Source organism: Desmodus rotundus, chromosome 9, assembly GCF_022682495.2.
Source record: "Desmodus rotundus isolate HL8 chromosome 9, HLdesRot8A.1, whole genome shotgun sequence".
NCBI lineage: Eukaryota > Metazoa > Chordata > Mammalia > Chiroptera > Phyllostomidae > Desmodus > Desmodus rotundus.
The window spans coordinates 44,963,790-44,990,177 of record NC_071395.1 but is presented as its reverse complement, the minus strand read 5'-3'; the positions used below and the strand labels follow the sequence as shown (position 1 = coordinate 44,990,177).

The 26,388-nt window shown below is 54.6% G+C and overlaps 4 protein-coding genes across 5 annotated transcripts; all 4 read left to right on the top strand.

The window, feature by feature from the left end:
- Positions 1-136: 136 nt before the first annotated feature.
- Positions 137-15,365, top strand: PRKACA (protein kinase cAMP-activated catalytic subunit alpha; the record flags this gene model as incomplete). Its single annotated transcript, XM_024557009.4, is given in 10 exon segments — positions 137-401; positions 7,800-7,861; positions 8,295-8,423; positions 10,153-10,251; positions 11,181-11,263; positions 11,960-12,086; positions 12,180-12,275; positions 12,368-12,490; positions 14,211-14,375; positions 14,762-15,365. Coding segments are annotated over 10 exon segments (1,056 nt in total). The 3' UTR covers positions 14,888-15,365.
- On the top strand, positions 2,224-7,861 carry SMIM46 (small integral membrane protein 46). Its single transcript, XM_053911508.1, has 2 exons — positions 2,224-5,628; positions 7,800-7,861. The coding sequence occupies exon 1, from the start codon at positions 5,379-5,381 to the stop codon at positions 5,529-5,531; it is 153 nt and encodes a 50-aa protein (XP_053767483.1). The 5' UTR covers positions 2,224-5,378; the 3' UTR covers positions 5,532-5,628; positions 7,800-7,861.
- Positions 15,366-16,291: 926 nt separating the features above from the next.
- Positions 16,292-20,337, top strand: SAMD1 (sterile alpha motif domain containing 1). Of its 2 annotated transcripts, XM_024556996.4 has the most exons (6): positions 16,292-16,693; positions 17,334-18,428; positions 18,844-19,138; positions 19,225-19,321; positions 19,420-19,531; positions 19,623-20,337. In XM_024556996.4, exons 2-6 carry the CDS (start codon positions 17,490-17,492, stop codon positions 19,779-19,781), a joined length of 1,602 nt encoding a protein of 533 aa, XP_024412764.3. In that variant the 5' UTR covers positions 16,292-16,693; positions 17,334-17,489; the 3' UTR covers positions 19,782-20,337. The 2 variants fall into 2 exon arrangements, with proteins under 2 accessions (XP_024412764.3, XP_071075310.1); XM_071219209.1 differs by lacking the exon at positions 16,292-16,693 and having other exon boundaries at positions 17,081-18,428.
- Positions 20,338-21,701: 1,364 nt separating this feature from the next.
- On the top strand, positions 21,702-24,409 carry C9H19orf67 (chromosome 9 C19orf67 homolog). The gene is made up of 6 exons (XM_024556784.3): positions 21,702-22,030; positions 22,681-22,825; positions 22,948-23,048; positions 23,133-23,318; positions 23,662-23,796; positions 24,235-24,409. The coding sequence occupies exons 1-6, from the start codon at positions 21,702-21,704 to the stop codon at positions 24,407-24,409; spliced, it is 1,071 nt and encodes a 356-aa protein (XP_024412552.1).
- Positions 24,410-26,388: the final 1,979 nt, after the last annotated feature.

Here is a 26,388-nt window from a genome sequence, read left to right as displayed (position 1 = left end):
GGGCATCCGCGGCGCGCGTCACAGGGCTCCAACCTATACCAGCGCTGGAGGGTCGCAGAGGGCCAATAGACGGCAGTGTGGTGCCGTCACTCAGAGCGGCCTGGACCAATGAGCGCAGGCTGCGGGAGCGTCACAGACAGACAGCAGCAGCGGACTTGGGCTGAGGTTCCCGGGCGGGCGGGCGCGGAGAGACGCGGGAAGCAGGGGCTTGGCGGGGGTCGCGGCGCCCGCAGCCAGCGCAGCAACCCGAGGGGCTGCTGCTGCCGCCGCCCAGCGCGCTCCGGGGCCGCCGGCCGCCGCCAGCACCCGCCGCACCACAGCTCCGGGACCGGCCCCAGCCGCCACCGCCACCACGATGGGCAACGCCGCCGCCGCCAAGAAGGGCAGTGAGCAGGAGAGTGGTGAGTGCTCAGGCCGTGACCCCAATCCTGGACCCGTGCTGTCAGCCCCCGCCCTGTCCATCATCGCCTGGCCCCTCCTCCATGTGCCCCCCCATTTCTCTCTGCTTACCCCCCAGTGCCCCTCCCCCTGCCTATCCAAGGTTAGGGCCAAGAGCCTGCATAAGACCCCCCGTAGGGGTCCCCTTGCCAAAGGCCGCCCCCCACTACAAAAACTGTGCCCCCCCACCCAGCTGTCACTGCCAACCATGGCACATATGACCGCTGGGGCCCCACATGGAGCCCTGCCACCACCCCACTCTCCACTTTCCTGGACCCTCTATCCAGATTCTTATCCTCCTAGTTCCTCACTCACCTCTCCCATAGATGGGACCCACCACCAGGCCCTGACCTAGCCTTCTTCCTGTCTTGAGAGTGCTATGGGGTCTGTCTCCACCCCACAGGGACCTTGGCCACTTGGTGACCACACCCCTCCCCCCTCCAACCCCCGCCATCTTCCTCCTGCCCTTTTCTTCTTCACCTTACTACAGCCCCCCCCAAATCCACTCTGCCCCCTTGAGCTTTTCCCAGAGCCACCTCCAGCGTTGTTTTTCCCTTCTGTGTCACTTGGCATGGGGGACAGGTTCTTTCTGGGTCCCTCTGCCCCTCTCTCATCCTGTCACTCTGTCACTCTGCTGCTCTGCTTGTGCTCTCTCCTCCTAGCAAGCGACTGTCCCTGGCTGGGGCAGCAGTCTGTTTGTGAACCTAGAGAACTGCTTCAGTGTGTCCAAAGCCAAGTTTGAGCTCATCTAGCTGGGTTCATTTCTCCTTCCTTCCCAGGTTGGAGTTTGGGGCTGGCAGCAGAGCCCCTTTCCATCTCCTGCTGTGCAGTGAGCTCTAGGATCTTTGGAAGGCCCCTCAATAATAAATGGTTGTTTCACAACTGAGGCTCCGTCATTCACCCAGTCCCCCGGGCTTCTTCACCCGCTCCTGGCTGAGGATGGAAAGTGGGGGATGAGGAATGTCTGAGTTTAACAAGGCTCATTTAGCTTGAGCTGGAATGGTGAGAAAGGGAACTCAGGGGATGGCAGTTGAGAGTAATAGGTGACATCTAATGACTTACTTTGTCAAGGGACAGATTCTGATCATTCCCAGGGCTTAGCCAGAAAGATGCTTATTCCCCACATGAGCCCCCAAATTATGTTGGCTTCTTCCAGCTGACCAGAAAAAGAGATTCTGTATCTGGACATGCCTTCAGAAATGGCCTCTATCTTCTTCCTCAATCCCTCCAACTCTTAAATTGTTATCACTCCAAGCCTAAAGCTGGACCTCCAAGCCTAAAGCTGGACCTCAGGATCCACTTCCCATTACCCAGAAATAGTTAGAGCTGAAAAGGGAAGCCACATCCAAATGTGCCCTTCCCGGTTACTGGTCTCAAACCCCAGTGTCTTGAGTCCCGTGCTCCTTCCCCGAAAGACCCGGCCTTGAAAACCAGGGAACTTTATTCTCACACGGATTCAAATGGCAGAACTCAGAGTAGTTGAGCAGCCATGAGGAGGGCTGACATGTCACCAATGGGTGGGGGACACGGAGGCACGTGCCTGTAGCTAAGTACTTGATGACAGAGGAGCAGGTGGGTAGTGACCAAAAAAAGGTCTGGGCATGAGCTTGGAGGGGACTAACTAGGCAGAGATGGAGGGGCTGGGCCCCAGGCAGGTGAGGCCTGGGAGGTAGAAGGTGGAGGCAGCAGCTATATATTGCAGTGGCTCAGTTGAAAGTTGGGGAGATGACCTAGTGCTGGAAAACTTTCAAGGCATATCAAACACATGTAGTGGGGGGTGGGGGGGGGGGGGCACGGGCAGGGTACTGCACAGGGGAAAAGATCAGAGACTCCAAAAGGAACCACTAATTCTCTCAGAGCACAGGGCAGACACCCAGGAATGGACCATCATGGAGAAATAGGGCCACTATTTATTGGAAACCTAGGATACGCCAGGCCAAATGGTTTCCGTAGATCTGTCTGCTCAAGTGATACCAGGCTGTTTTCCGAATTTTCTAAATGACTCTCTGATTTTGACATAGATGATGTCACAGAGGCAGGATTCACATCCACATCTGCCTACCAGCCAACTTCCTGGACCCCAGTATTTTCCAACCCAGACATTCTCAAGATACCTCCCTGGTTTTTATTCTATTCACTTATATTTTCTTAATTTAAAATAATAAAAATGTTGACTTACTTTTGTTCAGATGTACACTTTGATCTGTCCTGAGCAGTAATATAAATAAAATAATGGGATTGCTGTACCAGTTATATTCTCTGCTACACATTGAAATACAATGTGACTAGAAAAGTGAAACATCCCTGAAATGTCATGCCGTGCCACGGGGACCCATGTCACATATTGGGAAATGCTCTAGGCTGTAATTCTTTCCAGGGACTTGTAGGGGCTCTCAGAGAAGGAATAGGATAAGGAAGGAAGCCCTTCTTTGCTTGGAACTCTCATTCTGAAAGGATGGAGTTATAGAAAATTTGCCCTCTTGTAGCTGGGATGGTGTGGGGTGGGAGTTAGGGGCAGTAGCCAGGCCAGCCTGCAGGGGGCACCTGAATTTCATCTGCCAGACGCCAGTCATACTAGGGTAAGAAGACTGCCCAAGCCTTAGTAGGCACTGGTTGGGCACCCTGCAGCCCCCTGTGCTACCCTCTGGTGCCAGGGAAATACAGTGTCAGCCTCCCCGCAAGAGGACGGGAATCTATCTAGAGCAAGCCCTGGGGTGGGGAAATCTGTACGTAAAGATGCCAAAGTCGTTAGCAGGGACCCGGGCAAGATGTTAAGACAGCAGAGAAAAAAAGTCCTAGCACCTGGCTCTGAGCAAGCTGTAGAAATTAAGAGAGGGCAGTGGCCCCAAGAGGCCCCTGAGATAGGCAGCCAAGTGGGGCTCAGGCCTTGGCTGGCACTGGCGAAAATCACCCCTGGGAGCTGGCCCAGGGGGGAAGGGGTAGGGCTGGTGAAAGGGAATCCCCAGACACCTCCCTCAGGCCCTAGAAACAAGCAGATCCAGGTTCTAAGAGTGAAAAGTGGCCCCAAGAAGTCCCTGGATGGGAAGAATTGCTGCCTTCTAACATCCTACATAATTAGGAGTCGAACACCTGTGCATTGGCAGTTGTATGGGTGCCCAAGAGGGTCTCACCAAGGTTGCTTTTTCCCTTAGCCCAGTCAGACCTACAGAAACCTGAAGGTCCTATCTGCCCCTCCCCTGCACCCACTGGCCCAGGTTGGGTTTCCTTTCTGCCACCACCCCCACAACTCCCTGGCTCCCCCTGTAGGCAGGTCTCTGGGGATGGGCAGCCAAGTTGGTGCAGCTGGTCTCTTGAGCCCTCCCAGCCACCATAGTTCTGGTGCCCTGAGGAGAAGACTGAATGATGGCTTCCAACCTCAACGATGGTGAGGCTGAACCCTGTTGCTATAGCAACTCTCCAGGCACTCTGCCCCTGAAGTCAAGGAGGGGCTGCAGTAGGGTTTGGGGAGCAGACGGAGAGAAAAAGTCAGTGCTATGAACTTCTGGTTGGCCCTGGAACCCCTCCCTTACAACTCTGGGCTGGGGGCCTGGGGAATAGCAAAGGAGTATGGACCACTCAGAGCAGGGTCCAGCTCAGAACAGGGCAGTGGGGTAGTCCAGCCCAGTGTTGGGGTCCAGCTCAGTGATGGAGTCCAGGTCAGAACAGGAATGTCCAGATGGAGTTAAGGTCAAATGGTCCAGTACAGAATGGGGATCCATCAGACTGGCGTGGTCCTGCCCAGTGTTGGAGTCCAGCTCAGACTGGGGGTGTTCCAGCTCAGAGCAGGGGATCCAAGCTAGACTGGGGGAATCAGCCAGCCTGCAGTAGGGGTCCCAGCCCAGGCTTGGCATCCCTGCCCCAGAATTCCTTGGACAACCAGGTTTGGGTGGAGAGTACTGAGATTTGTCTCAGGAGTCTGAAACTGGGCTCCTGCTTCCTGCTGTGGTCCTGGCTTTTCGGAAGGTGTCTGGGGTTCTCTTTATGAGCCCAAATCAAATCCAAACCAGGATGAAGGCTGGCATCTTCCCTGTGGAGAACATGGACAGGGCAGCAGGTTTCACAAGTCAGCAGCTGGCTGGGTTTCCCTTCTCTGCCACTTCTGTTGTCAGAAGGGCCATGGGTGCTGGGCACTCTGGGAGAAGCTGCCACTGACCTTCCACTTCTTTTGGGATCTGGAAAGAAGGAGGAAGATGGTAAAGGCAGCCTCCCCCTCCCCCAGCCCTGGGTTTAGCCTTTCATTTCCGGTTTGGACTTCCATGGCCTAGAGTAGAGCCAAGCACAGGGCAAGGTTTGACAGAGGGCAAGGACATCTCAGGATGCCTTTCCACTCTCCACTCCTGCGCAGGAACAAGAGAAAGCCAGATGTACCCATTTCTCTCTCAGGGTAGCAGGATTTTTGGAAGCGACAAGGTGGCTCTCTCACCCCCTAGCCCCCACCCCCACTCCCTTCCCTGCCTTTCTCTCCAGCTACTATTTCTGCTAATTAATGGAGCTCAGGGGCCTCTTTAGCCCCCAGGGAGCCCCTGGCTGCTGCCTGGGCCTAAGCCTTAACTCCTCCTCTGCCCACTGGGCAGTGCCCTGGGCACATCTGGTACCATCTTCTGGGTAGTCTTAACACCCACTGGGGAAGACAGGGTCTGTCACCCTGGGAGCAATGAAGTTCCTGGAATGGGAAGTTAGCCTTAACATCCTACCCCTGGGATGGGCAGGCCAGCCAGGAGGGCTATCCTGGGGAGAATCTTCCCATTGCCTCCTCCTGCCAAGGAGGGCCTTTGCAAACCTTGGCCAACCAGGAGCAGGTACCTTTAAATGCTTCCCTGGCAACCAGCTCCTCCTCCAGGGTACCCCGAGGCCCTCCTGAGGAAACCAGCTCGGAGCTCTGCATGTACCTGGTTCCCCGGCAAAGAGAAGATTCCAGGGAGATCCCAGTGTAGCCTGGGATGGATCTGGGGTCAGACAATGGCCAGGGTGGGGACTCAGAAACCACCTTCCAGCTATGGTTGCAGCTACTCCTCTGGGCCCACCTGACTATTCGTTTCCTGAGCTACTTGCGCCTCACCCTCTGGGCACCTAAGCCACAGCCAGCACCCTGAGCCACCCTGGTCAGGGGCAGACAAGCCCCAGACCACCCCATCCCACTCAACCCCTAACCTCCATTGCATCCTCTGCTGGAGGAGGCAGAAAGCAGAGGTGAGTATGGGGGCTGCTGGCTGGGGGTCCCTCCATCATTCCTCTATATCTGCCCGTTCCTCCTGGCACTGTGCCTCCCTTGTGCCCCAGCCCCAAATCTGGCAAGCCGATAGCACCAGAGGGGACAGAGAAGGACTGTGCTAGGACCAAGGCACCCTGTGGAGCCTCTTAGTAGGGTACCCAAGTCAGAAAAGCAGGAGATGGCAGTTCTCTGGTATGGCTGAGAGCAAAAGGGGAAGTGGGAGCAGGCATTCTGGATTCCTCACAAGCCCGCCTCTCCCTACCTTACTGGGTGGGTGAATTTAAGAGTTCCAAGAGGGTACCCTCTCCTCCATCTTCATTCAGAATTTAGTGTGTACATTGGAGTATCCGAGGAAGGTGGTACATGTCAGAAAAGATTCTGCTAGGGAAAGCATTGGATGTGGTGCCGTCCCCAGATTCAGAGAGGTCTCTCAGACAGTTGGTGGCCCAGCCAGGTGCCAGCCTAGTATACTCCTGACCATTCCTTGGCCTGACCTACCCTCTCTTTGCCCAGTCATTCCTTACAGGACTTTCGTGATCAGTGGTCTATCCTCCATCTGCCACTCTTGTAGCCCCATGAAAGCCTCTTCTATCTGAATGCTAAGGGAGAGCCTTGGGGACAGTGAAGGAGTGGTGGCTACCCAAAGGCCATGTGGGAGTCCTGGAACTACATATGGGTGGGACACAGGTGACAGGCAAGGCCAAAGTACAAATGTGCAGGACCCCTCAGGGTGGCAACCATCCAGGCACATCAGGGGTCAAGGACAGGTCTGTCTGTGGGCCACCCTAGTACACTATGACCTGTCAGGAGCAAGCCAGTTAATTTTGTGAGCAGTGGGGTCCAGCAAGTGACTTCAGGCCTGCTGAGTCTTCTCCTCTGTACAATGAGAATAATAGCAGCTCCAAGCCATCAGGGTAGGACTTAAGCATAGAAAGCCTTCAGCATGGGGCTGGCACACAGGCACAGTCCCTGAGCAACAGCATGCCTGGCCCAGGGGCTAGTTACAAGGACAAGTCTGTAATGTACAAATCCATCAGGCCACACATTTAAGATTTGAGCATTCAACGTATCCCTTGTATTTTATATCTCAATTTTTTTAAATACCTGAAAACAAAATTAATAGTCGACAGTTATATGGCACGAACCTCACGCAGGCCACTGTCCCTTTGCCAAGATTAACTCATTCAGTCCTCACAACTACCATACCAGCTCATTACTGTTATTATTCCCATTTTACAGATGAGGAAAACTGAGGCCCAGAGAGGTAAAGTAAGTTGCCTAAGGTCACACAGTTTATCAGGCCCCTGGCTGGGATCTGAGCTTGATCTCAAGTCCCAGAGTCCTGGCCCTTCACTGATCTGCTGGGCTGCCTCAGGGCACTGGCAAGAATGACTCTTTTCAAGCCTCAGTTTCTTAGAGTGTTAAATGAGAAGGATAAAAGGAAATTTGGTGAGCAAATCGAATGAGATAGTGGAGACAAAGCAGCAGGCTCAGGGTCTGCCCACTGGAAAGTCTTTAGTATTAGCCAGATGGTGCTATTCTTCTTGGGGTACTGAGGGGCCCTTGGGGAGTGGACGTTGGGTGAGACCTCCCTAGAACCAGCTCTGGATCCAGGGCCACTGAATTGGCAGAAGTGGGAATAAGCTCAGCTGGGACCCAGGCGACAGCTGAGCCCCCAAGGGCGCCTGCTACCCGAGCCCCAGAGGCCTCCACCCCGGACCGGCCTCCCCAGAGAAGGGGCCTGAGGAACAGCCAAATCCTGAGGCTATAAATACCTCAGCTGGCGTCGTCCCTGGCCGTGGAATGTCGGTCAGAACTGGGGCAAGTGGGGGTGGGCTGGCCTGGGTGCTGCCCTCTGTCCCCCTGAGAGCGACCCCCGAGTTTTCCTGTACCCCATTTTGGAAGAGCTGAAGCTGGATCCCACCTCTCTGTAGTAAAGGGGACCCAGGTCCCAGCTCAGATCAGGGTACCCCCTCAAGCTGCCTTCAGACTCAGCCAGGGCACCCAAAGTCCCTGGGAAAGAAAAGATGAGACTCTGGTTGAAATGGCTGCACCCCACTTTCCACAAGTGGGCATCTCCCCAGAAATACCCTGGGCCTGCCCCAATAACATGGGGTTTCCATCTAACTCACCGCTCTTTCCCTTCCAGTGAAAGAATTCTTAGCCAAAGCCAAAGAAGATTTTCTTAAAAAATGGGAAAATCCTGCTCAGGTAAGCCTCCTGGGTACAGAGCCCTAGGAGGGGCAAGCTGATGGCCCTGTCTCCCAGCTTTATCCCTGTGATGTGGCTAGGATTTAGGGCCCCATGGAAGGTGTCTAGACATCCATGGGGCTCCTGGGCAGAGGCACCCAATTACCCACTGCCAGGCTTTGCCACCTTACCACCCCTACATCTGGTGGCCCCTGGTCCCACACAGCTGCTGGAAGCTCCTGGGCCCCAGGCCAGGGCCATATCTGGCCCCTGCCATTTGCCTCAAGGAATGTGCCCTTTGCCATCTTGTTTTTCCGCACCCACTGTCCTTGCCCCATCACTCCCTCTCCTCCTCAGGGTCCCCTCTGCTGGTAGCAGAGAGGATGCCCCAGACCTTGGCCCAGTAGGGCACAGGGAGGAGTGCCTCTGACTCTCCCAACCCCTCCACCCACAGAATACAGCCCATTTGGATCAGTTTGAACGAATCAAGACCCTCGGCACAGGCTCCTTTGGGCGGGTGATGCTAGTGAAACACAAGGAGACTGGGAACCACTTCGCCATGAAGATCCTGGACAAACAGAAGGTGAGTTCAGCTCTGCCCTGCAGCCCAGCCCCACCTGCTGCCTGGAGAACTGTTCCCATGCGTACATTCACCACCTACTTCTTGAGCCGCCATCATGTGCCGGACCTGAGGGCCACAAGGACACCATGCTGCCTTCATGAGTTCCCTTCCAGGCCAACCACCAAGGGAAATCAGGCACTGGGCACGGGGTTAGACATCTAACCTGTATTCCAGGAAGCTGGAGGTCTTCCTGGGGGAGGTGGTGTTTACACACACCTGCTTTCTGTAAATATCTTTGACATCCTACTTATGCCAGGCACTACTCTAAAGCAGTGCTGTCAAGTAGAAATGGCACACAAGCTACGTATGATTTTAAATTTTCTAAAAGCCCCCATAAACAAAAGAAACAGGTGGAATGCATTTTAACACTATTTTGTAATTAACCCAGTATATCTATTATCATTTCAATGTATATAACCAATGCAAAATATCATTAATGAGACATTTTACATTCTTTTTTTGCATACCAAGTCTTCAAAATCCAGTGTGCATTTTACACTTACAGCATATCTCTGTTCTGATATTAAATTTTCATTGGAAAGACAAGAAGTAGAGAAGTTAAAAAAGCAGGTTGGCATAGCCCAAGTTGTTCCAGACAGGCTTAAAAGTTGCCTAGTAACTATATCAAGTGTTAGTTTTTAAATGTTCACTTTAGATATTTAAAAAAGAAACTTTTAGGTTTTATTTATTTATTTTAGAGAGATGGGAAGGGAGGGAGAAAGAGAGGGAGAGAAACACTGATGTGAGAGAGACACATCGATTGGCTGCCTTTTGTAGGCCCCGAACTGGAGGCCTGGCCAGCAACCCAGGCATGTGCCCTGACTGGGAATAGAACCTGTGATGTTTTGGTTCCCAGGCCGGCACTCAATCCACTGGGCCATACCAGCCAGGGTGATATTTAAAATGATAAACTCAGTTCCCCAGTCTCCCAGCCATGTTTAAGCACACAGCAGCCATACATAGCTAGTGTGCATGGTACTGGGCAGTGCAGGTACAGACTCAAAGGAAACAGCTGTGAGCAAAGCAGAAAAGGCCCCAGCACAAGGGTTCAGAGCTGACTGAACAGCCAGGCTGCCTGTATGTGACACACCAGCCAGCTGTTAACTAGCTGCCTGTGACCTTAGACAAGTCATTGTCCTTCTCTGGGCTTCAAAACTGGCATGCTCACAGTACACAGTCCTCATGGTTCCTGTTACTGCATACGAGGTGCGGGCTGGAGATAGCCAAGAGCTGAGGGGGAATTAGCCTGTGGTTCAGGTGGATGTGTAGGGGTGCTCTAGATGCAGAGGAGTGTTTTGTAAACCCCGTATTCCTTGGGCACTATTCTTGCCTGTCTTTCTGTGTTCAGCTCTGCTGCCCCTTCCTCCAAGAAGCCTCTCTTATTACCCCTGCCCCAGACTTTGCCCTGCACCTCATCTGGGTATCCTCAGGCCCCAAGCTTCCCGCTTCATGGCTCTGATCTCTCTGAGCTTAGAGGCCCTGGGACTCATGTGTTCTTGACCTGAACTGCATGCTGTGTGGACACAGGCAGCCTGGGGCAGCCTTTTTTGTCATTTCCTCAGCACCCCACCTAGGGCTCCACAGGCCACAAACACTCATAGGAACCCCGGCCCTGGCACCCCTACTTCCAGAAGCCAGGAGGATGAGGACCCTCTCATACCTCCCCCTCTCCACCCCCTCCCTCCTGCAGGTGGTAAAGCTGAAACAGATCGAGCACACCTTGAATGAGAAGCGCATCCTACAGGCTGTCAACTTTCCGTTCCTTGTCAGACTTGAGTTCTCCTTCAAGGTGGGACCGGGGTCACCATGTTGGGTCCCAGCCGTTGGGGAGTAGAGGGGGCAGAGAGGGAAACCATGCCTGGGGGCTGAGGACAACCACTATCTGCCCTGGAAGGTAGGCCCACTTTATGATGGGGGATGCAGTCAGCCTGGGGCTCTGTTACACCCAAGTTCAACTACTGGGTCTGTCTACTTGATAACCTTGGATGTTCGTGTCACTCAACCTGGATGACATCCCTCAAAATCACTGCTCTGTCTACAAAAAGCTGACACACGGCCTGGGTTCAAGTCCTAGCTTAGCACCCCTTGCCCACTTGACCCTGGTGAGGGACTTCTCTGCCCTGAGGCTCAGTTTCCTCATCTGTAAACTGAGGATCAGAAGGTTGCTGTGACCATTCTAAATACACCATGAGTGCCCTGTGTGAACTATTTTGGGTGCTGGCCTAAGCCAGACTTAAGAGTTGGGAAAGTCTACTTGGGGCCTGCCACCCAGGCAGTCACAAGGACCCGTACTTGGTGTCATGCTCTACTGCTGCTGTCTTGAAATTCATAATCATTTTTTCTAGCAAGAAGACTCACACTTTTATTTGGGGAGTGGACCCAAATTCTGTATCCTATCCTGATTCCATTTTACAGATGACAAAACTATGGCCCAAGAGCCTTGCTCAGGACAGTCACATACATGAGCTGCTGTGGAACCCCCTCTCCAGCCCAGGCTCCTGTAGCCAGCCCCCTCTTTCACCTCCCCTACCAACCCCCCCACCCCCGCCCGTAAACAGGATAATGGCTGTTCCTTTTTCCTCCTGGGCAGAGGGAAAGGAGACAGATAGTTCAGTGAGCAAAGTGCCTGGTGCTTGGCGTGTGCTTCATATAGGGGCCTAGATTGGTAGGGCCCAGGGCTTGCGGAACAGGACCCTGATCAGCTGCTGCTCCCCACAGGACAACTCAAATTTATACATGGTCATGGAGTATGTGCCTGGTGGGGAAATGTTCTCACACCTAAGACGGATCGGAAGGTTCAGGTGAGTGAACCCCCCGCAGCCACACCCGGCCTAGGGGTATCCACAGGCAACATCACACAACCAAGCCCTCAGGGGACATAGGGTGGCCTCTCCAGGTCCCTGTGGGTTCTCATTCTCCCCTGAGCTGAGGAATCTGCAATGACTCAACCACCATGAAACAAAACAAACATGGGAACTTAGGTATCACGATTTAAGTTGGCGATTTTATGCAGTTTTTAAATTTATGCTATTGTTTTATTTTGCTTATGTACACAGCTATACATTTTATACACACTAAAATGCACGGGTCTTCAATAGTCTGTTCCGTGAGTTTTGACAGTGCATACATTTGTGTAACCACCACCCAAAACACCATATTGAGCATCTCATCACTCCAGAAAATTCCCTCAAGTGCCTTTCTTGGCAGATCACCACCCCAACATATTCATCATTTGTCCTGGGGCGGTGTTGGATAGTATTCCATTGTATGAATCTGTCACAGTCTGTGACGCCATTCTTCTGTTGATGGACACCTGGGCTGTTTCCAGTTTGGAGCTCTATGTGAATAAGGCCCATTTGGGGCCCGTCTTACCAATTTGGATAGCTGGGCTGGAGGCCACTCTGTAGGCCCACCTGCTAGACAATTTGGGGGTGGGTGGCTCCTGCTGGCTATGGCCACCCTTGCTCACCCATCCCCTCTCCACTTGTCCCCACCAGTGAGCCCCATGCCCGCTTCTATGCCGCCCAGATTGTCCTGACCTTCGAGTACCTGCACTCGCTCGATCTCATCTACCGGGACCTGAAGCCGGAGAACCTTCTCATAGACCAGCAGGGCTATATTCAGGTAACTGCTGGGTGGGGCAGAGGAGAGCCCCAGGTGGCTGGGCCTAGACCTTCTTTCCCTCCCTGTCGACCAGCCCCACGTTTGTACCCACAGGTGACAGACTTTGGTTTTGCCAAGCGCGTGAAGGGCCGCACCTGGACCTTGTGTGGGACCCCCGAGTACCTGGCCCCCGAGATCATCCTGAGCAAAGTAGGCACCTCCCTACCCCTCCCTGAGGCCCACTTTGCCTATGCCCCCTCCTCACCCTTCTCCCCTCATCACACACCCCCTTCTCACTCCAGGGATACAACAAGGCCGTGGACTGGTGGGCACTGGGGGTTCTCATCTATGAGATGGCAGCCGGCTACCCGCCCTTCTTTGCTGACCAGCCCATTCAGATCTACGAGAAGATTGTTTCTGGGAAGGTGAGACCTGGATGCAGGGGCTCCGCCCAGAACAGACCCTTCCCCACCCACCATTGTTGCTAGAACAGTCTAGAAGTTCATTGTCAGGCCAGGCATTGAAGCTGGGTGCATCAGCCATGCTAAGTGAGGTGGACACCTCACACAACCTCATTGGCTATTCCTGGACCCATAATGCCAACCTCCCAATGGCTTCCAAAACTCCAGGCCTCACCTGCCCTTTTGCCCTGCACTATGTGAGGCTCTGCTTGCCCCTAGTCATACCCCTTAGTGTGAGTTTTCACAAGTTGCATAGCAGGAAAGCTAATGGATTTGGTTCCCTGGGCACTCATTGGGTGTATGCTCCCCATATTCCCTTTCTCAGATGCAGAGTTCATAACTCGGACTGTGCAGGTAAGGGGACTGTTAGAGCTAGCATCTACAGAGTGCCTTGCGCACCCACTGCCCCAGTGTACCGCCCCCCCATCCTACCCAGCACTCTGAGGGACTGAGGAAGCTGAGGTGTGGAGAATGGATATGTCTGGTCCAAGATCCAAGGGCCCAAGAGAGGCTGGGAACCCTACTTTTGTCTTCAGCTCTCCCATCTCACTGGGAGGACACAACCATCCCTCCGCCTGGCCCAGGAAGTGGTAGAAGCAACTCCTGGTTCAGCCCGGGTGCGTCAACCCGACTGCAGGGCCCAGCTTGGCCGCCCCTTGGCTTTGAAACCTTGTGCAAGTGCCTTCCCTCTCTGAGCCTCATCTTACCTATCTGAGAACTGAGGAACCAGCACCTGCCTCTCAGAGAGTTGGAGGGAAATCACCAGCTGCATAGTAGGGGCACAAAAAAGGGAAAGATGAGGTGTCTGCCCCAGGCACAATAGAAATTGCCAAGAGAATGGCCCAATTTGGGAATGTAGAAAACAAAGAAAAAGCCGTAGAAGGTTCCAAGAAGAGGAGAAGAGCATAACTCCCTTCTTTGTAGCATTTCACAGTTCCCACGCACCCTCAGCAGTATTATCTCCCTCCTCCAACCCTGGGATATCTGCCCCATGCCAGAAAGGCAGGAACAGGCCAGAGAGGTTAAAGGCCATGGCCAAGGTCACAGCCTGTAAGAGGCAGAGCAGTTCTGGAAATCGGTTCTTGTAGCTGTAAATCCAGTGAATAGTTGCATATGAGGCCATGGGTTCATAGCATTTGGGGAAAGTTTCTGGAAGATTTGAACTGAGCTTTAAAGAACGGGAGAGCCATAGCTATGCAGAGAGAGAAATAGAAAACAATCATTTCTCTCATAAGCATGGATATTTTCGAAGTCTCCAGACCCCAGCAGAGTCACCTTAGGAAACAGTAGCTAAAAACACAAGTTCTGGAGTCTTAACAGACACCCTGTCCTGCTCCTCTGTGTGACCTTGGGCAAGCTGTTTAACCCTTCCAAGCCTCAGTTTCTTCTTCTCTAAAATGGGAACCATCATAGCACTTAACTTGGAGCAACAGTCTCAAGGTGGCCCCCTCTCCAGCACCATCAGCATGGCCAGGGAACTAGCCAGAAATGCCAGGCCCCCACCCAGACCTTTTGAATCCGAAAGTCCAACATGCCTGATTTACTGTTTTAATGGGACTCCAATACACACTCAGCTTGGTCCCCCGCCCCATAGGACTGTTGGATAGCGAAGACAGTGTTATGGGTCCCCAAGTTCCAGGCTGGTTTCCAACCTTGTCTATGTCACCCCCTCCCCCACCCTCAGGTGCGGTTCCCGTCCCACTTCAGCTCTGACCTAAAGGATCTGCTGCGGAACCTCCTGCAGGTGGATCTTACCAAGCGCTTCGGGAACCTCAAGAATGGGGTCAATGACATCAAGAACCACAAATGGTTTGCCACGACTGACTGGATCGCCATCTACCAGAGGAAGGTGGGGCCCTCTGTCCGGGTATCCTGAGGGCTTCGGGGGCAGGCCAAGAACCAGGGAAGGCTGCCAGTGGAGAGATGGAAAGGGGAGAAGAATTTGCAAATGGGCCATGGGCTCTGGGTCATTTCTAACTGGGACAGCTTAGAGCAATGGAGTTCTAGAAATGGGATTGTGGGGTCACTGGGCAGAAGACACTCTTCTGAAAAGGCATTTCCCCATTGGTGAGGTGGCTGTAAGATTTTTGGGTTAAGGTGAATCCACACCCTAATGCTAAACTTAGGCCTGAGTCCAAGTAAATTATCTCATGAGTATTAGGCCATTTGTATTTATTGTTTTCACAAGGATTATGTTGACTGCTGAGGTCTGGGTGGTTTTTGACCCCTCTCCAGGTGGAAGCTCCCTTCATACCAAAGTTTAAAGGCCCTGGGGACACAAGTAACTTTGACGACTATGAAGAGGAAGAGATCCGAGTCTCCATCAATGAGAAGTGTGGCAAGGAGTTTTCTGAGTTTTAGGGGTGTGCCTGTACCCCCAAGGGTTTTCTTTCTGTTTTGTGGGTGGTGGGTGGGAGGGTTGGATCGAACAGCCAGAGGGCCCCAGAGTTCCTTGCATCTAATTTCACCCCCACCCCACCCCAGGGTAGGGGAGCAGGAAGCCCAGATATTCAGAGGGACAGAAACACCAGCTGCTCCCCCTCACCCTCTTTGCCCTCCTACCCTCCCTGATGCTTTTGCCTTCCTCCACCACAGCCCACTTCTGCCTGTTTTAAATGTGTCTCAGTTCTAGTCAGACCAGGTCTTGCTAGTGTATCCAGGGATAGGGTGTGGAAAAGGGGGCCCAAACTTAACTCCAGCCCCTTTCCCTCCCCACCTCCCTCACCAAACCACCAGCAAACTTGATAAGGGAGAAAAGAATGGCCAACCTTCCACTCAAAGGAATCGTGCCTGGGAAGGAGAGATTTTAGTGACATGTGCAATGGGCTACTTGCTAGAATTTTTTTAAAAAACAATTTACAAACTTAAATTAAGTTCCACCAGTGCCTCCCTCCCAACTTCCTATGCTCCCCTCCCATCCCTTCATCCCCCAGATCCATTTTAACAAGGCTGGAAAGTAGTCTGACTTGTAAAGGAAAGAGCTGAGGTTCTAACCTCTCCCCCAAGCTGTTAATCCCCCCTCCCCTGCCAAGCCTGGAAGGGAGGGTCTCAGCGCCTTTAGGAATCCCCCACTGCCTCCTGCCCCAAAAGAACTTTCTTCACCCTTGGGCTTTGGGACTCAGACAGAGCAGCTGCCCCTCTCCTTGCCAAAGAGGAGTTGTCCCCCAAAAGGTAGAGGGGGAGCCCCAAGCCCAGGGTCTTTCTCCCAGCAGCACTTCCCCAAACATCTGAATTTTATTCTCAGCTAGATTTTAATGTCCAGCCTCCTCTCAGTTCAGTTGGGAAGGCACCCCCTCCCTTGCCCCCCGCAAAAGGAGGCAAAGCCCCCCTCTGCCTCTGTGGCCTCGGTTCAAGGCCAGGATTGCTAGGGAGGGGCTGTTTTATTCACTCAACAGCCCCGCCCCCTCGTCCTGGGCGCTCCTCTGCTTAGCTGTCAGCTGTCACCCCTTCCTCCACTTGTGCATTTCTCTCTCAATAGAAAAGTGGGGGGCCTCTATTCAACCCCAAATCTGTTCCTCTCATAACTTCTCCCCATCCCAGGAGGAGCTCTCAGGCCTGGGGTGGGGCCCCGGGTGGGCGCAGGGTGATTCAACCGGTGTGCTGGGAAGGACGTGACTTCCTCTTGAACAGTGTGCTGTTGTAAACATATTTGAAAACTATTACCAATAAAGTTTTGTTTAAAAAAAAGTGTCGCCGGTGTTACCGACTTTGGTCAAACACCCCCATACATACACACCCACACAACCCCAGAAAGGGTGGAAAGGGAATTTTGCACCCCAGCGTCCAGGCTGATCGGGACCTGGGCTGAAGTCCTTCTAAAACCAGGTTTAGCTGACTTCCGCCACTCCCCACCAGGCCTCGCAGAAGAAGGGGGCGCCAAACTGTCCTGTAACCCTGAGTTCAGGGTTCCCTATGTCTGCGTCGTGACCCCTCGGTGTACAGCCCCAGCCCGAAAGGGAGCTCCAAGGAGACTCTGGGACCGGCGCGCTGGAAGGCCGAGCTGCGGGAGGGGGAGGCGACCCTGGTTGGGAGCAGTCAGGGTAGAGAAGACGGTGCGCGTCCCCCGCCCCGCCTTCTCAACCCTAGGGCCACTGAGGTGGCTGCGGCCGAGGGTTCCCGCAGCGCCGGACAAGCACAGCAGCCCGACCCGAGAGCGGCAAATTCCCGGTAAGTGCGGTCCCGAGAGCGGAGCGCGCCTGGGAGGCGTGGAGATGGGGGCTGGGCGCCGGGGACGTCTGGGTCCCGCGCCCAATGGCTGGAGGGCGGCCGAGAGCCGCCCGTCCGCCCAGCCCGCCCCCTCTCCCCTCCCCCCCCCCCCCCCCGCGCTCCCCTCCCCCTCCCCCTCCCCCGCCCGCTGCTTTCCCCCCGCCCCCGCCCCGGCGCCAACTCCGCGGCGCTCCTTAAAAAGCGCGCGGGAGTTGTAAGGGGGGGGGGGTCGGTGCGAGCTGGAGTGAGCCAGAGCGCAGGGTAAAGGGGGCGGGCGGGGGGGCCCGGGCTCCACCTTAAAAGCGGGCGCGTGGGGGTGGGAGGGAGGAAGGCGGGCGGCGGGGCGGAGGGAGGGAGGGAAGGAAGGGGGGCCGGAGTGTCCCGGGCGCAGGGCGCGCGTGCGGCGGCGGCGGGGAGGGGCCGGCCGCGCCGCTCTCCCCTCCTCCCTCCTCGCATCCCCGGCCCCGCGCGCGCCCAGCAGAAGCGGGTCTGTGTGTGCGTGCGTGCGAGTGAGTGAGTGTGTGCATATTTTTTTCTCTCTTTTCTTTCTCTCTCACTGTTTTCTCTCTCTCTCTCTTTTTTTTTTTTTTTTTTTGCAAAGAAACAGCAGCGCCGCCGCCGCTCCGCCGAGGCGCTGCGCCCCCCGGGGGGGGGAGGAGGAGGAGGCGGGCAGCGGCGGAGGGAGGGGAGGTGGGGAGGGGGGCGCCGCGCTGGGAGGGAGGCAGCGCGCACGGTGCAGCCGGGCCGGGCGGGAGGCATGGCGGGGCCCCCGGCCCTACCCCCGCCGGAGACGGCGGCGGCCGCCACCACGGCGGCCGCTGCCTCGTCGTCCGCTGCTTCCCCGCACTACCAAGAGTGGATTCTGGACACCATCGACTCGCTGCGCTCGCGCAAGGCGCGGCCGGACCTGGAGCGCATCTGCCGGATGGTGCGGCGGAGGCACGGCCCGGAGCCGGAGCGCACGCGCGCCGAGCTCGAGAAACTGATCCAGCAGCGCGCCGTGCTCCGGGTCAGCTACAAGGGGAGCATCTCGTACCGCAACGCGGCGCGCGTCCAGCCGCCCCGGCGCGGAGCCACCCCGCCGGCTCCACCGCGCGCCCCCCGTGGGGGCCCCGCCACCGCCGCGCCGCCGCCCACGCCCGCCCCGCCGCCACCACCCGCGCCCGTCGCCGCCCCCGCCGCCCCGGCCCGGGCGCCCCGCGCGGCCGCCGCGGCCGCGGCCGCCACAGCGCCCCCCTCGCCCGGCCCCGTGCAGCCGGGCCCCCGCGCGCAGCGGGCCGCGCCCCTGGCCGCGCCGCCGCCCGCGCCCGCCGCTCCTCTGGCAGTGGCGCCTCCGACCGGCCCGCGTCGCGCTCCCCCGCCCGCCGTCGCCGCCCGGGAGCCTCCGCTGCCGCCGCCGCCACAGCCGCCGGCGCCGCCACAGCAGCAGCCGCCGCCGCCGCAGCCACAGCAGCCGCCGGAGGGGGGCGCGGCGCGGGCTGGCGGCCCTGCACGGCCCGTGAGCCTGCGGGAAGTCGTGCGCTACCTCGGGGGCAGCGGAGGTCCCGGCGGCCGCTTGACCCGTGGCCGCGTGCAGGAGGAGGCGGCGGCACGGGTCCGCCTGGAGCGCACCCGCCTTGGAGCGCCCGTGCTGTCCCGCGGGGAGAGGCCCGGACGGGCGCCGCCGGCCGCCAGTGCCCGAGCGTCTCGGAGCAAGGTGAGCGCGCTGGGTAGGGAGGGCGCCGCGCGGTGGGCAGGTGCGGGCGAAGTTGGTGGCGGGGGCGCGAGTCCCGGGAGGAACCGGGCAGCTTGGGTTTTGCGCTTTTTTCCTGTGGGCTGGGTGCGTAAGTGACCTTGGTAAGTGACATAATCTTTCCGAGCCTCAGTTTCTTCTTGTTTAAAACGCGAGTTAACAACAGTAGCGACCTCTTGGGGCTGTTGATCGAGTTTAGTGAGGTTTGACTATTGGGGTTTTTATTAACACAGAGCTTGGCACGAAGTGGATGTGTAAAAGTTAATTTGCCTTGATATTAAAGGTGGCCGTCAGGTACACCACTCTATCCTGGATCTCAGGGACTGGATCCAGGGCCAGAACAGCTGCTAACCTTTTGCGCCTTTTTTCCTGGCACCAGAGAGGTGGTGAAGAGCGACTGCTTGAGAAGGAAGAAGAGGAAGATGATGATGAAGACGAAGATGATGAAGACAATGTGTCTGAGGGTTCCGAGGTACCTGAGAGTGACCGTCCTGCAGGTGCCCAGCACCACCAGCTTAATGGCGAGCGCGGTCCTCAGAGTGCCAAGGAGAGGGTCAAGGAGTGGACACCCTGTGGACCCCACCAGGGCCAGGATGAAGGGCGGGGGCCAGCACCAGGAAGTGGCACCCGCCAGGTGTTTTCCATGGCAGCCTTGAATAAGGAAGGGGGATCAGGTAAGATTCCTCTGGGTAAGGGAAGATGCCTGATGAGAAACCAAGCCCCAAGACAAAACCACAGACAGATGCTTTTTCTTTCCTAGTCTCTGCTGCCAGTGGGCCAGACTCCCCATCCCCTGTGCCTTTGCCCCCAGGAAAACCAGCCCTGCCTGGGGCTGATGGGACCCCCTTTGGCTGTCCGTAAGTTGGGATCTTTGAAACAGGAGGGTGGTGCCTAGGGTCGTGTGGCAAAACCAGAGGAGCATCGCTGCTCACTGGTTCCCTCTGTTTCAACACAGTTCTGGGCGTAAAGAGAAGCCAACTGACCCCGTAGAATGGACAGTGATGGATGTGGTAGAATATTTCACAGAGGCCGGCTTCCCTGAGCAGGCAACGGCTTTCCAAGAACAGGTAAGTCCCCAACCCTGGACTTTTCCTCCACCCCAAGGCCTTAGCAGGGGTCTGCTCTAAACTTGAACTCTTGTCTCTTTGTCCTGCCCAGGAAATTGACGGCAAGTCTCTTCTGCTCATGCAGCGGACAGATGTGCTAACTGGTCTGTCCATCCGCCTTGGCCCAGCACTGAAAATCTATGAGCACCACATCAAGGTGCTCCAGCAAGGCCACTTTGAGGATGATGACCCTGATGGCTTTCTAGGCTGAGCGCCCAGCCTCGCCCCTGCCCTGACCCATTCCAGCCCCATCTCACCCAAGACCCCCAGAGTCCAGGAGTTGGACCAGGGACACTCTCAGTTCTCATAACAGATTCCAATGAGCGGGCACTCTTCCCTACTCATCTCTTCCCGGTGTGTCCCCAACACACACATCTGGCCTCCAGTACATCCCACTCTGTGTAATAGAGGAGTGTGGGGTGGGACAGGTCCTGCTCATTTCACCCCAGGAGGCCAACCCTTCCCCCAAGCCTAGGACATTTGGGGGGGGGGGGGAATGGGGGCCTAGATCTTCAGTTCAGCCAGATGTTTCCTATATAAATGATTTGTTCTGCCTGTTCACTTTGGTGGGTGGCCTTTCTTCCCTCCCCCACCAACCAGGCCCCTTCTTCGTCTGCCCCCAGACTCCATCCCCTGGGAACAGCTGAGGTGGGGTCTATGGGTCTTCCCTACTCCTCCCCTTTCTGTTAGTTGTCGCTCCAGCTGGCTGTATTGCTTTTTAATATTGCACCGAAGGTTTTTTAAATAAAGTTTTAAAAAAAGAGAAAGACCAGGAGTCCCTTTTTATGAATGGAGTGGGGGAGGGGCATTAAAGAGCCACACCAACTTCGCTGGAGAGAGTTGGATTAGGACTGAATTTGTTCTTGGAGGGAGACAGATAGTGAATGGGGCTGCCTCACAGCCAGCTATAATTGTGACTGCTCTAGGTGGACAGGAATACTTGCTTCATCCTGTGATCTTCCCACACCCAGAACAGTGTCAGGGCACAGTAGGTGCTCACATGTTTGAGTGACTAGCAGTTAACCTGGTTTACATATTCTCAGCTGTCTTCATGGCCCCATGAGGCAGAGCATGTAAAAACCTCACTTTATAGACAAGACCCTACAACAAAGATGCTTGCTGAGGGTCACAGGGTAAGATGGAACACCTGTGAGCACTTTACCCAGAGTCTTTAAGTGTAATTAATGTATTTGGCTTCATATATATATATCTGACAGCCTTTGCATGCTACAAAGAACTTAAGGAGCAGGGGTCAGTTCTGGATTCATGACAGGGTCACCAAGTTACAAGATCCTCCATAAAAGGAACAAGGCAGCCGTGACTTGGTTTGGCTTTGCTCTACAAAGCAAAAGGTCCTGGGTTTGATTCCTGGTCAGGACACATGCCTGGGTTGAGGGTTCAGGCCCCTGTTGGGGCACATATGAAAGGCAACAGATTGATGTTTCTCACATATCACGTTCCCTCCCTCCCCCTCTCTAAAAGTAAATTTTAAGAAATACTGAAATAAAAAAGGAAGAGATCATTATCAAATGAGATCATGGAATGGGAAGTTTTTTTCCAAGTGAATTTTATTAGTAGTAACAGCTACTACATCATAAGTCCCTACTTAAGTTCTTATGCAGTATTTCTCAACTCCATTAGTTTTTAAAATACAGATTCCGGGTTCCGAAGTCAAGAGGCTCTGCCGGTGGTGGGAGGCTGTCTACCTTTGTATTACTGCGCCCCAGGGTTTGGAAGCGCTGTAGAGACACCCATTCCCTAGGAAACCGCCTCGAAGAAAAAGGCGGTCGTCCTCAGACGGCACCCCCAGGACATGGCCGCGCCAGTGCCTGCCCAGGCCGCCCCCGCCCCCCAACCCCGCCGCCCTCCGTTGGATTGCTTGAGCGCGCGCCCAAGCGGACCCGAGCAGACCCGAGCTGCCCCGAGCGCCCCTCCTGTGTGTTGAAATTCAAACGAGGCGAACTCCCTCCGCGCGGTGCGGCACTGGCAGAGAGGTTGAAGCTGAGTTGAGGTGAACGGGGCAGTGCTCCCAGCACAGGCGAGTAAGAGGTTCCCGGGGCGGGGTCGAACCCGCGGCCAACCAAAGCGGTGGAGACTTAAAAGAGCTCAGATCCCTTCCTCCAACCCCACGATGGCTACCGAGGAGTGGTTCGTGGAGCCCGCGGGCACTGGGGAAACACCTCCCTCAGATGGCTTGGAACCTGGGGCACAGCCCTGCGAAGACCCCTCGAGGTCGACGCCCCCTGCCCGACTTGGGGACGCAGCCCAGGAGGAACTGGAGGACGTTCAGGGGCAGCTGTCCAAGGCCTCCTCCCCTTCTACCCCTCCCCTGGAGCCTCTGGCCTTGGACCCCGGGCCCACACCTCGCCTACCCTTGGACACCATGTTCAGCCCCATCACGGAGCAGCTCCGCTACCTGCTTAAGAAGGCGGATGATTTCCAAAGCTACTTGCTCTACAGGTGATGCTAGACAGGGTCCCAGGATCCCCTTGGATAGAGAGACAGAGGGAGGGTGACGGATAAGCAGGTAGAACACACCAGAGTCACAAACTTAAAAGCCATTAGGAGCCAGGGACGATGAATGAAGCTAGCTGATTAGAAATCCAGTTTGGAAGAATGCCATATGTGTACCATTTGAGGTTAGGGAGTGTCTGATATTATGTGGGCACCAGGTTGCCAAATCTCTAGGACTTTTTTCAGCTTTTAATTGATGGCTTAGGTTTTGGACCCTGGGCAGGCTAAATAAAACCTATCTGAGCCAGATTTGACCTGCTGGCTGCCAGTTTGAGACCCCAAAGAATGTCATTCCCAGCCCTTGGAAAAAGGGACTGATTCTGGGAGGCTGTTTAAACCCTAGGTTTCTGGGCTCCATCCTGCAGAGAATTTTGAGTCAAAAATCAGTTATGGGATTCAGGTGTCAGCATGCTAACAAGTGTTTCAAATAGTTGTGATGCAGTCTGTCCTGGAAGATGCTCTGACAAAGGCCTGGCACTGGGGGGTGGGACCCTTGTAACAGAGGTCCAGATCAGGGACAAAGGTGGAGGGTGAATAGAATGGGAGAAATGAGGGGGGATGAGGAACCCCAGATGAAGGTCCTCTTCTCCCTTTAGCAGGGACCGAGTTCAGAAGGAACAGCTGGCAAAGGCCATGCCCACCTTCTTAAAGATGTGTGAGCCCTACTTTCTGTACCTGGAGGCGGCTGCACGGAGTGTGCCCCCCATCTATGGAGGCTTGCAGGAGCTGGTTCGAAAGGGGGTGTGTGGGGCCATTTTCTTAGACCCCATGCCCCTTTTTTCATCTCTCAGGCTGGGGGTGGGGAGGGTGGGGTGTAATCCTGGCAGGTCAGCTAATCTTATAGTGTCCCCTCTTCCATTAAGCTATTGGAGATCTCCCAACAGCTGACCCTACGCCTGGAACAGCTGGTGCTCATGTATGCCTCCTTTGGGTTTGTGGATCTGGAGGAGACAGACCCCCTAAGGTAAAAGGGTGGGAGACTGGGATTGGTTGGGGGTAGAGGGGTCTAGGGCACAACCTCCTTTCCTACTCTTCCATCTCCTGCCAGCATCTCCTGTTTCTTCTGCGGGAGGTTCTCCATCAGTCCTTCCCATGAGGTGTCCATCTTCAGATACTGTGCCCCTGCTGCCTACACCGCCAGCCGCTTTCCCCGGTACCTCTATAAGAAGATGCGTTGGAACCTGGAAACTACCCAAGAGCCCAGCAGCCAGGGGCAAGATTCCCATGTGGATTAGTGAGTCTGCTTACCAGAATCAAAGTCCCCACCCCCTCCATGGAGAGTGCCAATATGGGCCACTGAACCATCAGCATCAAGGTGTGGAAAACCAAGCAGGAAACCATGAACCTTTGAAAGGCCAACCTCACCTTTTAAAAAATTCATCCCCCAATCAAAAATAAAAGTCCTCATCTTAAAAATAGTCTGGCAGGGAGAAAGGGCCCCAGTATTGAGTCATACACCTCTATCTAGAACTTGAAGCAACTTCTGATGAGTTTCTACCTTACCTCCAAAATTAAAGTCCTAAACAGAAGAAACTAGGAAACTGCTTACTCTTAATCACCATCTCTTCCCCTCCCAGCTACTTCCTGTGCTATCGAGATACATGGGAAGACACAGGCAAGAGTTCGGCCAATTCATGCGCCCAGATTCAGAAGCTGTGGTCTATCGGTCGATGGGTGCCCCTAGGACCAGCTGAAGATGACCTTTATTCCTGGTAGGAGCTAGGGCAATGGTAAGGTTGGCGTGGGCTCTGGAGGGTCGGGCAGAACCCCACCAAAAACCATCTACCTCCCCCAACATTGTTAACCTTGGTAATAAAGAGAGCATTTTATTGTGCCCTGAAAAACTCATTGAGGTCTATACTTATTAGCCCCATTTTACAAAGAAACAAGTGCTCAGGGAGGTTGTTACCTGCCCAAGGACACACAGCTAGCTAGCTGAGTGATTGGCCAGGTCAGGGATAAATAGTTCAGCCTCCCAGAGCTATTACCCCTCTAGGTTTCTCATCAACAAGGAAACCACTTTCCCCCAGAATGCTTCCCACCCTCAGCTGAAACAAAGCCTCTTTCAGCCACAACCTCTCACTCGAGGGGAGAGGCTCCCGAGAAGCAGGAGGTGCTCACGTCCAGGCTTGTCTGTCCCCGGCCCCTAGGATTGTGTGTCCGCAGCCGCCTGGAGACTACCAGCAGCTGCTCACCATTGGCTTCGAGGAGCCGTCTCACATGCTAGCCACCGACCTGCTGGTGCAAATCCTCACGGGCCAGGCAGGCCCCGCCAGGTCCCCGAGCGCGACCGGCCCCACGGCGTGGGCAGCGCAGGGGTCTTGAACCTGAGAGAAGGTGGGAACTGGAGTTGACAGTTCCAAAGTCCAGGAGAGGAGGCAGGAAGGGACTCAATCGTTCTTCAAGCGCAGCTCGGCTTCACCTTCTAAGGGGCCAGGCTGAGCTGGTCCGTTCACACCGGGTCTGGCCTGGCCGCCGGGCCCAGTGTGCGAACACATTAGTTTTGTATTAAATAAAAGAAAGAAAAGAGGTCACAGACTCAGCATCCGCTCGGAGCGCCGCACCCCTCCTCTAGGGGAGATAAGGCCCCGCCCACTCGTGCCATCTTCTGGGAAATGTAGTTTTGGGTAATAAAACAAGGTTCCATGGACCTGTGGACAAGAGCTCTGGGCATGCGCAAAGCGTACTTGAAGCAAAAAGGGAAGCATTGGTGCCTGTCAACAACCGGAACCCAGAAAACCGCAAGTTTCGGGTAGCAGGAATATTCAACGCCCGTTGGGAGCGGGGTTTGTGGGGGTGGGGTGAAGGGACCCTTAGGGTCACGCCCACTCGCATATTTTAACCCGGAAGTGATTTCTTTGTAACATAAAAGACCATATTTCCCAACGTGCCCCAGGATAAGGTCCCTTAATCGGTTTCCTAAGAGCCGAGGTCAGATCTACCTATTCTAGACTGTGGGGTCTCGGACCGGGCAGGTCGCGGTACCTCGCAGTGTGTCCGGGGCGCAGGTGGGATGGGATAGCTGCAAAGAACTACAACTTTGGATCTCCAAAGCCTCTCATCCCAATTTTGGACTGGAGGGGATCCCGGGTTGAGACAGTTGAACTCACCTGTCCAAAGCTACGGCGAGCAAGTAGCGGATCCTGGACTCAGCTCCCCCGGATCACAAATGGTCCCTTGCGAGGTGAAGGGGTGTCCTTCCTGGCCTTCTATCACTCAGTTGCAAGTTACGCCCTTTAAACTAAGGAATCCCTTTTGGTCTCCCGCATCCCTGCATTTTCAGAGTCGGAGGAGAGACCAAGAGCCTTGCTTTTAGGCTTTGAGCAAAACACTCACTTACCTAATAGTCCCTGGCACGTAGTATTATCATAAGCCCCAGTTTACATAAGACACAAACGGATGTGAGGGGTGAGTGAATCAGGATCGGACACCAAAACCCTTGTTTTGGGGAAGAGGGGGCTTTTGGTGACAGTTTCTGACTGCATCAAGGATATTTTCATCCACAACCCAGGTCAGGTCTAAATGAATTCAGGGGGGTTCTGAAGCTCCCTAATACTGATTTGAGGTGTCCCCTATGAAGATTTCTCCCAGCTGTAAAAGTCTATAGACTAGCCTGGTTCAACAGAAATAGTATAAAGTGTGAGTCATGTAATTTCAAATTTTCTAGTAGCCACATTAAAAAAGGGGTCAGATTAATCGTAGTGATATTTTTATTTAACCCAATATCTCCAAAATATTTCAATATATAATCAATGTAATATCCCCCCCACACCTTTTTTGGTACTGAGCCTATGAAATCTGTTATTTTACACTTATAGTACATCTCAATTCAGATTAGTTACTCGCAGCTTTAGACTGTCTCCCTTAAGGTAAATCCACAGGCCACTTAAGACTAAGGTTTCCAGTGGGCGATGGCAGAATTGGGAGAGGAAGGAAACAGGCTTGACTTCCTGGGTCCTGTCTACACCCATGATTCTCCAACTTTAGTGTCACTAAGAATCACATGGAGGTTTTGATCATTAAGTCTGGGACAGGGCCCAAGAAGGTGTGTTTTTAACAAGTTCCTAAGCAATGCTGGTGCCGCTAGTCCAGGCAGCACACTTTGAGAACTGCTAGCCTACATCTACATCATGGCTCTCAAACATGACTCCATGTTAGGAGCACCTGGGAAGCTTTACTGATGCCAAGACCTCCCTTAGATTCTGATTTACTTGGCATAAGTGTTCCTCAGGTGATTTTAATCTGCAGGAAAGTTCAAGAAAGCAGATCTGCACTTAAGCCACACTGTCAACTCTTTACATACA